We start from the raw sequence: 13,366 nt of genomic DNA on the forward strand, positions 1-13,366 counted from the left end.
TCTGTGGTGAATTAGAGAAATACAAATGTTTAGTGGCAAATTCACAGATCACCAGGGCTAAAGCTAGATGAATATCTTTTTAATATAAACAAAACAAAAACAAAAATAAAAAATGCCATGTCTGGCACCTAATGCTAACTGGTAGTTTGAGTTTAGTAAAGAGTAAATCAAGACCCCTGAATCTGTGCATTGGTTTGAAGAGTACCTGTAAATGCTGCAAACATGTGGAGAGCACCTATTTATTTTTATATTTTTCAAACGCCTTCTCCTCGACAACTTCCGCTGCTAAAATTTTACCACCTACAGTGGATACTGCCACGTGTCAAAGATCTGATTTTGTATCCATGGCTGTGTCTTGGTTTGGAAAATTTTGGAAAAGGAATGCTTGAATGTTACTAGTATGTTGTTCTTACTAGGACCTTTGTAGTCAATTATTGCTGCTGTTATCTCTCATAAGGAGAATAAGGAGGCTGAAATAAATCCTTCCTGAGAAAGTAGAACAGTGACCAGTCTCCTTTAGATTTGGTGGAGAGATGATGATACCAAAATAATACTGCTCTTCCTCCTCCCTCCGTGCAAAACAGATGCATTAGTGTTATATTTTGCTATGCCAGAAATTACAAAGATTGATCAAAAAAGAGAAAGACTAAGAGCTTAATTCAGTTCCATCGTTTTCTTCTTGCTGAAATGACTGACAAAGTAGTAATCTTTGTCTTTTGTTGATAGATAGCTGTACTTCTTCTAGAGCTTGAGTTTATGTTTGAGCTGCAATCTTTTACATTTTTGCATCTTTGCATTGCAGTAGGGTAGGTAATGCACAGGTAAAGCAAGTGCACCAGAGTCCCTTGGCCAGAAGAGCCCAGGTGCCAAGCTGAAAAGAGAAGGTGGGAGTGAGCACTGGTGTTTGTCTGAATTGCCTTAACTGTTGAATATCTCAAACATGCCTAGATAATAATTTTTGTCTTTTTGCTTTTATTTTTTTTTGTTTGCTTGCTTTTACAGTTTCTTTTAAACAATGCTTAAATAAACAGAGAGGCTCCTTCTTATTATTGTTTGCAGGTTTCCAACCTGTACCTGTATGACAGTGTGCTCATGCTAGCCAATGCTTTCCACAGAAAACTGGAGGACAGGAAATGGCACAGCATGGCAAGTTTGAATTGCATGAGGAAATCCACCAAACCTTGGAATGGAGGACGATCCATGCTAGAGACAATTAAGAAGGTGAGAATAGACAAACCACAATTGTTTGAGCAATTGAAAGAATTGTTCCAGTTCTTCTAGAGATTAGCTGCTTAAGAGGTTTTTGACCTCTGTTTAACTTCTCTTTGATTTATTAGAAGCAAGTGATTTACAACTACTAGAAATGATCTGCTGTTATTAAACAAGCCAATGATTTATTACAAACAAATTACACACACTGCAGTGTTGTTCCAGTGATATGTTCTACTTCTGTTGCTATCATAGCTACCTTCTGTGGAGGTAATGTGATTAGAAGCAGTCATACAGATGGATGTGTGCATTTGTCGTAATAATTTCCTCAAGAGAACTTAAGGAGCTTGAGGGGCCAGCCAGTGATAAGGTTTAAGATTTAGGTTCAATTTACTGCAGCTCAACTAGCTTCATAAGTTAGCTGAGCATTGGTAACTATCTATTTATGTACTGTAGCCCAGAGCAAATGCAATGTGATTTAGCTAAGTTGTCACTAACAATTACACTGTCTTGCAGCATGTTGAATTACTCAGATACGGACAGTACTATGACTTTGTATATGCATGGTAACCTCTTATACGGAAGATATTTAATCACAAATACTAGTGGAAAAAAGTACTAATTTTATCCTATGATAACTTTAGCAATTATTTGTAAAAAGAAACAACGTGTTTACTCATATATATCGATGAAATATTTTTGCTTTAGTAAAATGATGCAATTTCATTGAAGTGTTGTGTTATGCTCTGACCAGTCTTAATGGCACCATCTTTTGTTGATAAATTAACTCAAAGTTTAGTGTCATTTCAAACCTCACTGCTACAAACCCCAAAAAGCCCTTAGTGATAGTTTTACAGAGAGTACTCAAAATAGTACTTAAAATTTGATCTTTTCCTCATGCCTCTTTTGGAAGCACAGCAGGCATTACTCTTTCTTCTGGACTTGGATTTCATGCCTTTGAATTCAACACCAGACTCAACCCACTGCCATCAGTTACACTGAAAGGCCATTGTCTCGTGTTCCACCAAGGTCCTCCTTTTCTTTGGTGTCTGTCACTATTAGAGATAAGGGCCTGAAGACTTTTTGACAATATGTACAGTGGATATGTTAGTGAAGAGATATTTCCTCAAAAAATATGTATGAGTTTGTCTGGCACTGTTAGAACTATGGAAGAACATGTAATTGCTACATTTAGAGTTCACTGTAAAATTTTTCAAAGAAGATTTGGCGTATCTTTAATAGAAAGGAGCGTTTCTAAAGGCAAATTTCTTCAATTCTAAAGTTTTTGCAAATTGTTTCCTTAGGGCCATATAACTGGGCTTACTGGTGTTATGGAGTTTAGAGAAGATGGCGCCAACCCCTATGTTCAGTTTGAAATACTGGGCACTAGCTACAGTGAAACATTTGGCAAAGATGTCCGGAGGGTAAGGATATGCTGCTTATTTCTCTCTTTTGTTTTCCTCTAAATAATATACATTCTGTTTCACAGGAGAAAATGTTATTTTCTAAGAATAAGTAGGAGCTACGCTACAGAAGATATTTACTATAGAAGAAATATTTTCTAATTTCTCATACGCTTAAATGTTGAAAGCTAATTTTATACTGGTAGGGAGGAGTCCTTCAACATGTTTTCCAATGTACACTAATGATATAGTGACATGACAGTGCTTATGAACAAGATAGTGAAGGCTGCACAATTCTACTCATGTATTTTATTTCTAAAATGATCTGACATTTGTCTTACTAAGGAAGCTAACTGAGATTATAAGTTACCCAAACAGAAAAAGGTGTAAGGTGTAACTGCTGTAAGAATCTGAAATAAATAAATTAGAAAGCTCTAGAGAAGATAATTTGAGAAATGGCTGATGCTATATTGTACAAGGTAAAGTATTACCTGTCAGTTGTGACTGGTGGAGCAAGGACGGACTGGGAGTAGGGTGGTTCCATGGGGTCACTAACATAAACTGTCATGGGCTGAGAAGGCTACCGAGAACATGTTCCTGTAGAAGGGATGTTTCAAAAACAGGTGAAACTCTGACTTGAACAGTGAGGTTTTGATTGGAACCCAATCTAAAATATGTCCCTATACTGGTCATCTGGTTGAAATACTGATACTAATACTATATAGTCAATGGTTCCAATATTAAGCAGAGCTGAGTAAGCCAAATTCCATGCAAAATTAACTGTTATGCTATTTTCTGTTCTTTGGCCACTGTTTCATGTGTTTCATTTTGATTTACCTGAATTATACCAGCCTAAATGGAAAAACGAGTTAAGATCGTGTGTTTACATTATCATCTTGAATAGCTTAACGTGAGATTCTCTCAGAGTGTAATTTGGCATGACTACTCTGGACATGGAGCCAAAAGCTTGTGCTATCTGTTAGAAATTCAAAAGAAGGAAGAGAGGCATTTGCAATGCATAGAACTGCAGGAGATATAATTGAAAAACCTCTGTTGCCAGAAAATGTCTCTGAAGACTTCAGATTTGTTAGGCACCCTCCTATATTGACATGACCAGAAAAGGTTGTTTCTCAGTCCACTTTACTTGATTTCTGGAAGTTTTCTACTGCAAGCGAGGAACTCTAAGTTCTGAATACTAGCTGAGTGATGAAAAATTAAGATCATATTGGAAATAGTGTTTCCTATTTAATAAATCAGAGTTGGTATGGGAGGCCTAGAAAGCAATTTGGGATTATGAATAGAAGTACATACTTAAGTTTATGTACAAGTATGCAAAACGGAAGTATCCAGTGCCATGTTAGATGCTTAGGAGTACCCTGTTGTGTTTCCAGCTGCCACTACAGAAAAGCATGAGTCTCCTGTCAGTGCTGTGTTATTGCCAGCAGATACCTTGGGTGACATCGGGCAACTCAAGTTCAGTTCCATTTTGATACACATTTCCCAAGTGACTTTGAATAAATCATGTAATCACTTTGTGCCTTGATTCTCCTTTCAGTAAAATTGGCATAATTATCACTCAGAACATGTTTGAGACCTTACATGGAAATTATGATGTGTTAGTATACACTACTACTTTTTTATATATATATATATATACATAATGTACATTTCATATATATGCAAAAGCTTTCAATTCAATATGTGCAGCACACTGACCAAATTGGGGTGCAATCCACATGTGTGGAGATAGCTACCATATCATGCAAAAGAGACCACAAGGCAAAGAAATGGGAAAAACGACTAAATTGGAAGATGACTAAAATGACTAAATTGGTATAGTACAGATCACTTTTGTTCCCTAATTTGCTAATTTGGGATTAGGTGGTTAATGTAGGAAGGCTTAACTCTTTCTTTGGATGTTAAATGCAGAACATTACACAGTTCCAAAAATGAAAAGTAGCATAATTCTAAATGGATAAAAAGCTACTGGCTGTGTAATACTACTCTGAGTTAAAATGAAGTTCTGAAAATGATCCTCTTAGCCTAATAGAGGGAGAGCAAAAAGTCAGCAATATGCAAGAGCATATGCCCAGCAGTCTATGGAAGAATTTAGAAGAGACAATATTTCTCAGAGAAAACTACCATGGAACTACTGGTATTCAATTATTTTGACAGCCTGACTTTTTATTATTGCAGCAAAAATATGTTACAGCTCAGAAGTACTTTTAAAAGCTCTAAAAGTCATGCTTGTCTTCTTTATATTACTTGAGTGAGAGATCAATTCTGATTTATTGTCAGTTGTTTCCATATCAGCCTTTCCTCAGATTTAGCTGTGGAGGGACACATTTTTGGTGCAAAACAGAGGTACTTTTCTGCATGGTTTTCATTTCCTCTATATGAAGAACATCTGTATCTGTTCATTCCTGCCCTGACCCTACAAAAAGCCTTTGCACTTACGATCTGTGACAGGGTAGTGCAAAGGAATGTAACAATGAGTGTTGAGGCTTAAAGAGAATCCAGTCAAAAGGTGTAATGTACCTTAAGACTCAACATTCATTAGAAAGTCTTTTGTAGGGCCTTTTTGCAGAGGCATCTTGACTCTTCACAGTTGCCCTGAGATCTGGTCTTTCTGCAGCCGCAATTGTTTTTAATTTCCCCTGGGTGTGACTGAGTTATGCATGCAAGTAAATATATGTATTTCCTGTCTTGGTACACGTTCTCCTTTCTTCCACAACTGCAACATCATATTTTTGTGGCAAAACCTTATAGTGGCTTTCATGTTTGTTTGTTTTTTTTTTGTTTGTTTGTTTTTTTGTATGTGCTTTCTTTTCCTTTGTTTGGACAGACTTTAATGAAAGGGAAACTTCAGAAAATGCTCTAATTTGGTTTAAACATAAAAGAACAGAGAAAGTCACTTAAGGTCTACCAACTTGCTTTACAAAAGGCTGAGGTGATTGCCTTCTATTCACTGTGTGCATGTGGAAGTTAAAATACGATGTATTCATGCTTAAAAAAAAGAGACTGGTGTGATGACCAATCAGGGTGTTTGAAGGTTGAAGGGATAAGATTGTCTGAGAAACTGAAGAAGCTTAAATACCTAGTACTTGATGATTGCTGTATGATTTATGTTCCTAGTGCATATAAACACCTTCTAAAATAGCAACCTGAGCATCTGTATATTTAAAAAAATAAATACAAAAGGAAAAAAATACCCACAGCCTTGTAGATACAGACATAAAGGAACTGTAAAAAGTATAAAATAGAACAACAGAATCAACTGAAAAGACAAAAACTAAGGAACTTTAATACCTGATGCCATGCTATTGTTTTAAATTGAATGAAATTTGAAAGAATGAATGAATGAAACACAAACATAACATGGAGAAGGGTGGAGGGTTGTGGAACTATCTACAAAAAGTAGTATAACGTGCAGGTAAAGCCTGTGAAAAGCTGGAATGAGGCTAATAGCCTATTATATTCAAAGCTCTTTTAGATTGTCATTAGTAGCTGACATAAGACCCTTTCTTCTCATTTCACCTCTCATGCCCACTCCCTGTCCTAAAGGTGTGTGCATCAAGTCCAACACCATCCCTGGTTGCTGTTAATTGCTGGATTACCCCTGAATGCTCTTCCTCTGAATGCAGAGTTTACCAACATGGCTCTTCCTTTTCTCATTTAAATTTTATTTTTCCTTTATTCATTTTTATTTTTTTACCCACAGAGAATCATAGAATTATCTTGGTTAGAGAAGACCATTTGTGCCACAAGGGACATGGATGAGTAAAGTTTGTTCACATTTTTGTTTTCGTCTTAAGTTTCCTTTGGTTCATTCCCAGCAGTGGCTGGGAGTGATAAGTCATTTTGCTTCAATGGCTCATTGTCCCCAAGTGTAGCATGAAATTGAGCTTTGTATAATGTTTTGAACTCTGATAGAAAAGGATTGTAACAAAGGTACTTAGCTGTTAACATCAAGAAATTAAATGAATCATAGTATTAAAAATTGTATATTCCTAAGCGTTGGAGAGACCATCCCTTCAGAGCTAGTTTGTAATTGTCGGTGGCAAACTATGTTTATCACAGTAGAAGGGACATGAGGTGGGAAAGGAGGTCAGGTCTACATTAATTTCCTCTCTAGTCATCATCTACATTATTAATTGTTATTAATGAAAGCCTTTCTGTAACTTTCTGAACATCTGTGCTGGTTCATAATTCTTGTATTTCTGCAATTGGATGAATTCACCACAATATAATAGTTTAATTATCCAGCTGTGAGAGCAAAAATAAGAGTTAGGGCTCTGGAGTGGTATTCCTGACAACTCACTAACTCACATTGATCTCTTGGGATATAAACCTGCTTGTTCTTGCTTGTTCACGAATACAGTGAATACAATAACCCTACAACTGCCCTTGTAGGGCTGTGATTAGGCTTAGTTTAGATAATACTTATAAAGAGCTTTGAGATTATCTTCATCTTCATCCCTGGCAGGAAGATCTTATGTAAATGTGGAATGATATTGTTATTTAGCATATGTTATGACAGGGATCATATTTTTTAGAGCAATCTGCAATTCTTTTCCAAACTAGCTGGAATGAAGGCAGAATTAATGGTTTACACTCATGCTGTATTTCACAAGAAACATTCTGTTCAAAATGATAACATTTACCATTGGTTATTCATTTATGTCAGTTGGTATGTTTTCATTCTTTTTAAATTAGATTTTCTTGAATGATCATCTGCTTCCTAAAGAGTCATACTTGTTTCTTCCAGTACTTCTGAGGCAGATTGTAGAAGTCAGTGTAAGTAGTTTTGTGATATGTTTCAAAGTTGTTGAAACCCCTTTTTTGAAGTCTGATAAAGTGCTTGAATTGTGATTGTTACTTTTAGATGAAATCTCATCATTATCATGATGAGAAATCATATGCTTCTTGTTCATTGCAAAAAGAAACTGCATTTTAGGGGTCTGCAGTGTTTACTGCTTTCACCTGTAAGAATATTGCCAAGTTGCATGATATACCAGTAAAAGTTACGTACTGAAGAGAATGATCTTAGGTGGGTACTACTGTAATTGAATCAGTTTTACTCGTATGGAAAATACCTAACTAAATTGTCTTGGTTTAGACATAAAACAGATGCCTGCCTCCTGTCAGAACACTTCATAAACATGCACTTGGGTATGGTAACTCAGTTTAATCTGTGTTGCCAAGATATCTTTCAGCTGAAATGTAAGACTGATGATCACTAAAGATCCTTTGTTACCTGCCAAAGGGAAGGGGTAATAGTTATCTGATTCTGGGTAGAATGCAATTTTTGCATATTTACATTTGCTTTAACTTTCTCTTACTGCTTGACTGGATTGAGTGTCATGGTAGAATAATTTGGAAAAAGAGTATTGTGATTCATCCTATAAATACATTGCATCAAACTGAAGAAAAATCTAGGGTATTTTCCTCAAAATACAAATCTATTTCATTTTTAGTTGTAATTTTCAGTCCAAGATGGATATCGGGAGTAAAAATAAATGCATTTCTTGCAAATTCTACAAGTTGCATTATTAATGGTGAAAAATATAGCTGAACGTATAGGAAAATGGCTATGATCAATTTTTAAACCATAGAGGAGTACGATAGAAGAAATATGAAGAACCAAACCTGAGTGCTGTTTTTTTCTGAAATGAAGTGGGGACCCTGTTTGCCCAAGTTCTGCAAATTAGTTCTTTGCTTTGGGAATTGAAATATTTTGTTCTGTATGCTTTCATTGCTTTCATTGTAAAACTATAGCTGAATTATTTTACTCAATAACTGAAAACTAAGCAAGTTTAGAAATGCTTTTTTTTGTTGTTGTTGCAAGTATGTGATACATTTTTCTTTAACTTCTTTGTTTTGTTTAATGTTTGGGGAAAATATTGCCAGTGGTTCTTTATTTATGGAGTTTTCATCAAAGCTCCTATAATTTAGTGGTGAATGTAGAATTCTTTGCTCATGTGCATGTTATGAAGAAAAGTTATTTCTATACTGAAGCAGGTCGAGATTTTCTGAGCTTAAGACCAAGTGAGAGGTACTTGAAAACAAACAAACAAAAACAACAACAACAACAAAAGAACACCTTCTGAAATTTTTCTTAGCATTTTGGAAATCTAAAGATTGAGATAATTTGCTATTCCTTCTTGCACAATGTCAATATGGAGCAAAGGCAGTAAGCCCACTAATCCAGAGAAAAAGTGTCAGTCTGACTGTCGTTTCCACCCTAAGGAATATCTTTCAATTGTGATGTTTGAAAATCACACCAAAATGGGAAGAATTTATTGCAAGGTGTCAGACTTGCATTTCAGCATCATATCTGCTTAGCAAAATCCCATTGAAAGATACTAATATTAATGCCAAAATACATGCTCAATTATTTTGACTAATAAATCAAATAGGTGTCATCTTGGCTTTCATAAATATATGAACAAAGGATATCTAGTATCTCTTCAGTTCTAATCTGATTTAAGTGTCAGGGACAGTTGCAAGGGCTGTACATAATGGAAACTGCAGTTTCCTTTCAGCAGTGTTTGAAATGCATTTAATTCCTCTAATCATTACTGTTGCTTTATATCATTTGGTGAACTTCAAATACATGTAGGTATACATGTAGGTGTACAGAAGGAATTTATTATTTGAGCAATAATTTTTAAATCCAGGATAACCATGATGCCTTCATCTGTATTTTGCTCTGCATATATTCAGTGTGTCAAAAGGTGGACATTTAAATGTAGGTAGTTAAGCTATTTGGTCATGCTACAAAATAGTAGATTTAAGAAAAAGTGGCATGGCTTTTGTTTAGTCTTATTAAAATAAACAACGGAAATAGAAATAGAATTTTAAGTAATTCTGGTTTTGCTTTTGCTTCTGCTATTTCATGCCAGAGTATATTACTACATACCAATAAATACTTGCTGTTCGTATTATCAAAAGACAAATTTAATGGCAAGATTTCTTAGTGGTCAGCTCAAATGTGGGACATGAAGAACTTGTAGGTCGCAGTGCCACAAGCTATCTGACTTGGTTTGGCTTAGTTCCTTAACTTCATTATACATTAAAAAAAAAAAAAAAAAAAAGATAACCTTAATTCCTCAGCTTACTCTTTTGGAAAGATACATGCAAAAGGGCATCAGAGTTCTGATTAAACCTCTTTGTCCAAGCTCGCTAATTCACTGAAATAACAATACTTGGCAGAAATTGCCCGTCGGTGTTCCAGTTCCTGGCAGAAATGCTTTTAAATTCAGGACTTTGTTTTTAGACCACATGGGAAACAATTAAATGGGTATTTAAAAAAAGTACAGTCTATAATCAGTGCAAACCGGTGTCAAGGAAAGAATTCTTGAATACACCTGCTGCAGTACTGTATCTTTTGCTGTGTGAGTGAAGGAAATGGTGTATTTGGGTAAAATATATACAAAACAAAACTTATTTTCCATTTTGGGACAATGTCCTTTTACTGGAATGGAGACAGTATCAGACGTAGGTAATAACTCTTACAATGGAAGATTCTTTCTGAGCATGATATCTATGTGGCATGCTATCAGATTATTGGATGTCTGTATTTTTAATATGTTAATGACTGCAATGGACAAAAATATAAATAGAGCTCTCCAACCATATAACCGCTAACAGGAAACATTTTGAAGTTATATGTTGGCACCAAAATATATTTATGTAATGCGTGTGTATATTTTTGGTGTTTTCCAGATGAAGTAGGTACATAGGCAGAAGACAATAATAATTAAAAATATTGACAGTATTTGAGAAGTCAATTCTCCATATTTTGCTGCAGACTGGAATAGCTATTAAATAGAACAACACATTTGAATTCCACTTATAATTAGACCCCTTCCAAGGGTCAAAACCAAACAAAAATGAACAACAAACCCCTTGAATAACAAAGCTCACCAAAATCCACTGTTAGTGGAGATTATTGGGAACAATTATGAGAGGTTGAATCTGCCAGATGAATCTGCAGTTTGCCCTAGGAAGGAAGCCATGCCCTAGCTATTTTAAGTGAAAAATATAATTGCCACTAGCCTGGATGGAAAATGGGATAAAGGTGATTTTCTTAGGTGGCTGGATTCCAGTTCAGTCTGAGCTTAAAAGATCATTAAGAACCTGAAATGACACCTGGATCTGAAATGGTGACTAGAGTATCACAAAGAAGGGGGGTATTTCATTTACAGTGATCACATGCACACAAGAGTTATTTCATGAAGGCAGGGCACATGATCAGAAAGCATCCTGTTAGAACAGCGTGGACCAGACAGAAATGTCATGTAGAAGAGCTGAAGCCTGGTATCTGCAAAGGCCAAATCACTTTGCAGTCAAAATTCTCTCATGAACAATTATGCACCTGTCCTGAAGTCAAGTTGGAAGTTGCAAAAATATCTGATTGCGTGCCTTAAGCCCATGGGTTGTGTTTTGTTGTTGTTTTTTGATTTGTTTGCTTGTTTTTATAAATAGAATTGTACTGAGCATGAAGCATGGAGGATACTGGGAGAGTATTCTGTCTATGAATTTAGGATTCCCTGAAGAACTTTTGTATCGTGCTTTGAAATCAATGGATGAAGGATGCTGTCTATCATGATATAATTCTTCTTCAAATGAATGAAGGAAATCTGTTTGAAACAGTACTTCTTTAATGTAGTAGGACAGCGCTAGCCTGCCAATATCTACTTCACTTGCAACAATATCTTTTCTATGAAAAAATAAGTTGCGAAGTCCCGTGGAGTTTATTGATGAGGTTTGAAGAACTCAGGTGTTGGGCTTTGTTGGAAATCAGATGTAATGGGGAAGAAAAATCCAGGGAGTCTCTGTTATAGCAAAGGAGTCAAAGAGAAATATGCTGCTGATCATTATTGAGTCAAGCAGGTAGCCAGATAGAGGCTTTCTTTTAGGAAAAGAAACTGTATAGAATCAGTTACATCTGACTTAAGTTATTTGCTTAAAATTGAGTTGCCAAGCTCAGTTTCACTGAATATCATAACTAATGAGAAGAAAGAGCTTGCTTAGTTATATCAGTAAATATCTGCTCAGTCAGAATACCACCAAACAGTCCCTTCATAGTGCTTTGCTTCAGGACAGGTGCTTACACTTGTTCCAGCTCTGTCTGGTTTCAGTGCTCTTTTGTCTAGTCTTCCACTGTCAGAAAACTTTGAGAAAACAATTGGTGAGGCACATCCTGTATCCCATGTGTACTTTTTTCTGGGGTAATGTGTCTGGCAATGACAGCTTTTGCGTTATGTAGTTAACTAACAGTCTGGTGATTTTACTGACCTGTCAGGTGAATCTTTGGTGTCAGCAGGTCAACCCAGTATTTCTCCCCATGTTGTTTTTCTTAAATTCTCAAATTCTTAAGATTATGTTAATTGATAAAGTAGATAGTTGAGATTACAGCATCTAGGAATGGTATAAGGCTGATACCAGTTCCTGTTTTTTTTTTTTTTGTTTGTTTTGTGTTTTTTTTAAGTAAGGGCTGTAATAAGTAATAATGTAATAACCATTTAAGGAATACAGGAAGTTTATAGAGTACAAAAATAGATATTCTTTTACAAAGCAGGCTAAAACTTTCCAAATACAGTGCTTGGGCACATAAGTGACTGAAGGGACTGCAGCACTCAGTCCCTGGAGCCTTACCAGAAACTAGTCCTAAACAAGTACAAGAATTGGCAATTGCTTACATGGAAGAGAAAAAGTAATCCAATACCCAGCAACTAGCAGCATGGGTGATATTTAATACTAGGAGAACATTTCAGTTCAAGTAGTTCTAGCACCATCTATAATTTTCTTAAAGCTTTATGTTCAATTTATTCTGCTGTAAGATTAATAATACAGTAAGACATAAGTTAGTAGATGCTTTGCAAGATTGGTGTCTGAGCTGTATTGAATCTAAGCTGCACTCTCTGTCACCCTCTGTACTCTCATTCAAGATCCCATTCAATACCAATCTACAAGGGCAGTGGAGCTATTTACATTTCAGCAGCACCTGGGGGCTCTGGTTTTGTTATACAAAGAACTGCACAGATAGTTAACTATATTATTATTATGTAATACATAAACCATGTAGTTATGTATTCAGAAAAATGCTATTGTAGTTTTGCCGTACTGGCAGAAAAATGCAATCAAAAAGTAGATTTTGAGAACATTCAGTATTGGAACTCCTACAGGGTGTTTGTTAAGATAGGGATGAATAGCTTTGTGGGTCAGGTGCAACATATGTTTTTTGGGCTTCAAATTTTTCCAGGCTAAGTATAACAAGCACTGCTGTTCATTGTTCAAATTTGTGATTAAAATAATTTGAAGAATGAGAAGGGACCAGCTCACTTCTGGAGCTGAATCTGAAGTTCTGTTTGCCTTTTTTTTTTTTTCCCTCTCTTCTTTCCTACGTTTTAAAATAATTGGGAGAGAGGCATTTCTTGGTAAGTTTTCTGAACTTGTTCAGTGATATCACAAGGTAATTTCACTAGAAATTTTAGAGAGAAATAAGTGTTGCTACTTCGTGTTTTTATTAGGCTAAGTAAGGGCAAATGAGAGCACAAAATGTTTACTTCATGAGCATGCAGGAAGTGCACTGAGCTTTTGTTACTATTTTTTATTAACTGATTAGATTTGGAGGAGAACTTCTATAGAGTTACTGAAAGGATATTCTAGAGCTTCTTTTATTTGAACACAGGGAACACAGTAACCAATGAAGGAGAAAACACAGATTTGCTGTGTAAGTTAGCTTA

At 35.7% G+C, this 13,366-nt stretch overlaps 1 protein-coding gene across 9 annotated transcripts in view; it reads left to right on the forward strand.

The window, feature by feature from the left end:
- The window catches only part of GRID1 (glutamate ionotropic receptor delta type subunit 1), a 597,690-nt gene that overhangs the window by 497,208 nt on the left and 87,116 nt on the right, over positions 1–13,366 (forward strand). For all 9 annotated transcript variants that reach the window (XM_040563453.1, XM_040563448.1, XM_040563450.1 and 6 more), the window contains 2 exons: positions 1,060–1,221; positions 2,514–2,633. In XM_040563453.1, the coding sequence (XP_040419387.1) occupies positions 1,060–1,221; positions 2,514–2,633 (282 nt within the window). The remainder of the gene's footprint in view (positions 1–1,059; positions 1,222–2,513; positions 2,634–13,366) is intronic.

Source organism: Cygnus olor, chromosome 7, assembly GCF_009769625.2.
Source record: "Cygnus olor isolate bCygOlo1 chromosome 7, bCygOlo1.pri.v2, whole genome shotgun sequence".
Taxonomy (NCBI): domain Eukaryota; kingdom Metazoa; phylum Chordata; class Aves; order Anseriformes; family Anatidae; genus Cygnus; species Cygnus olor.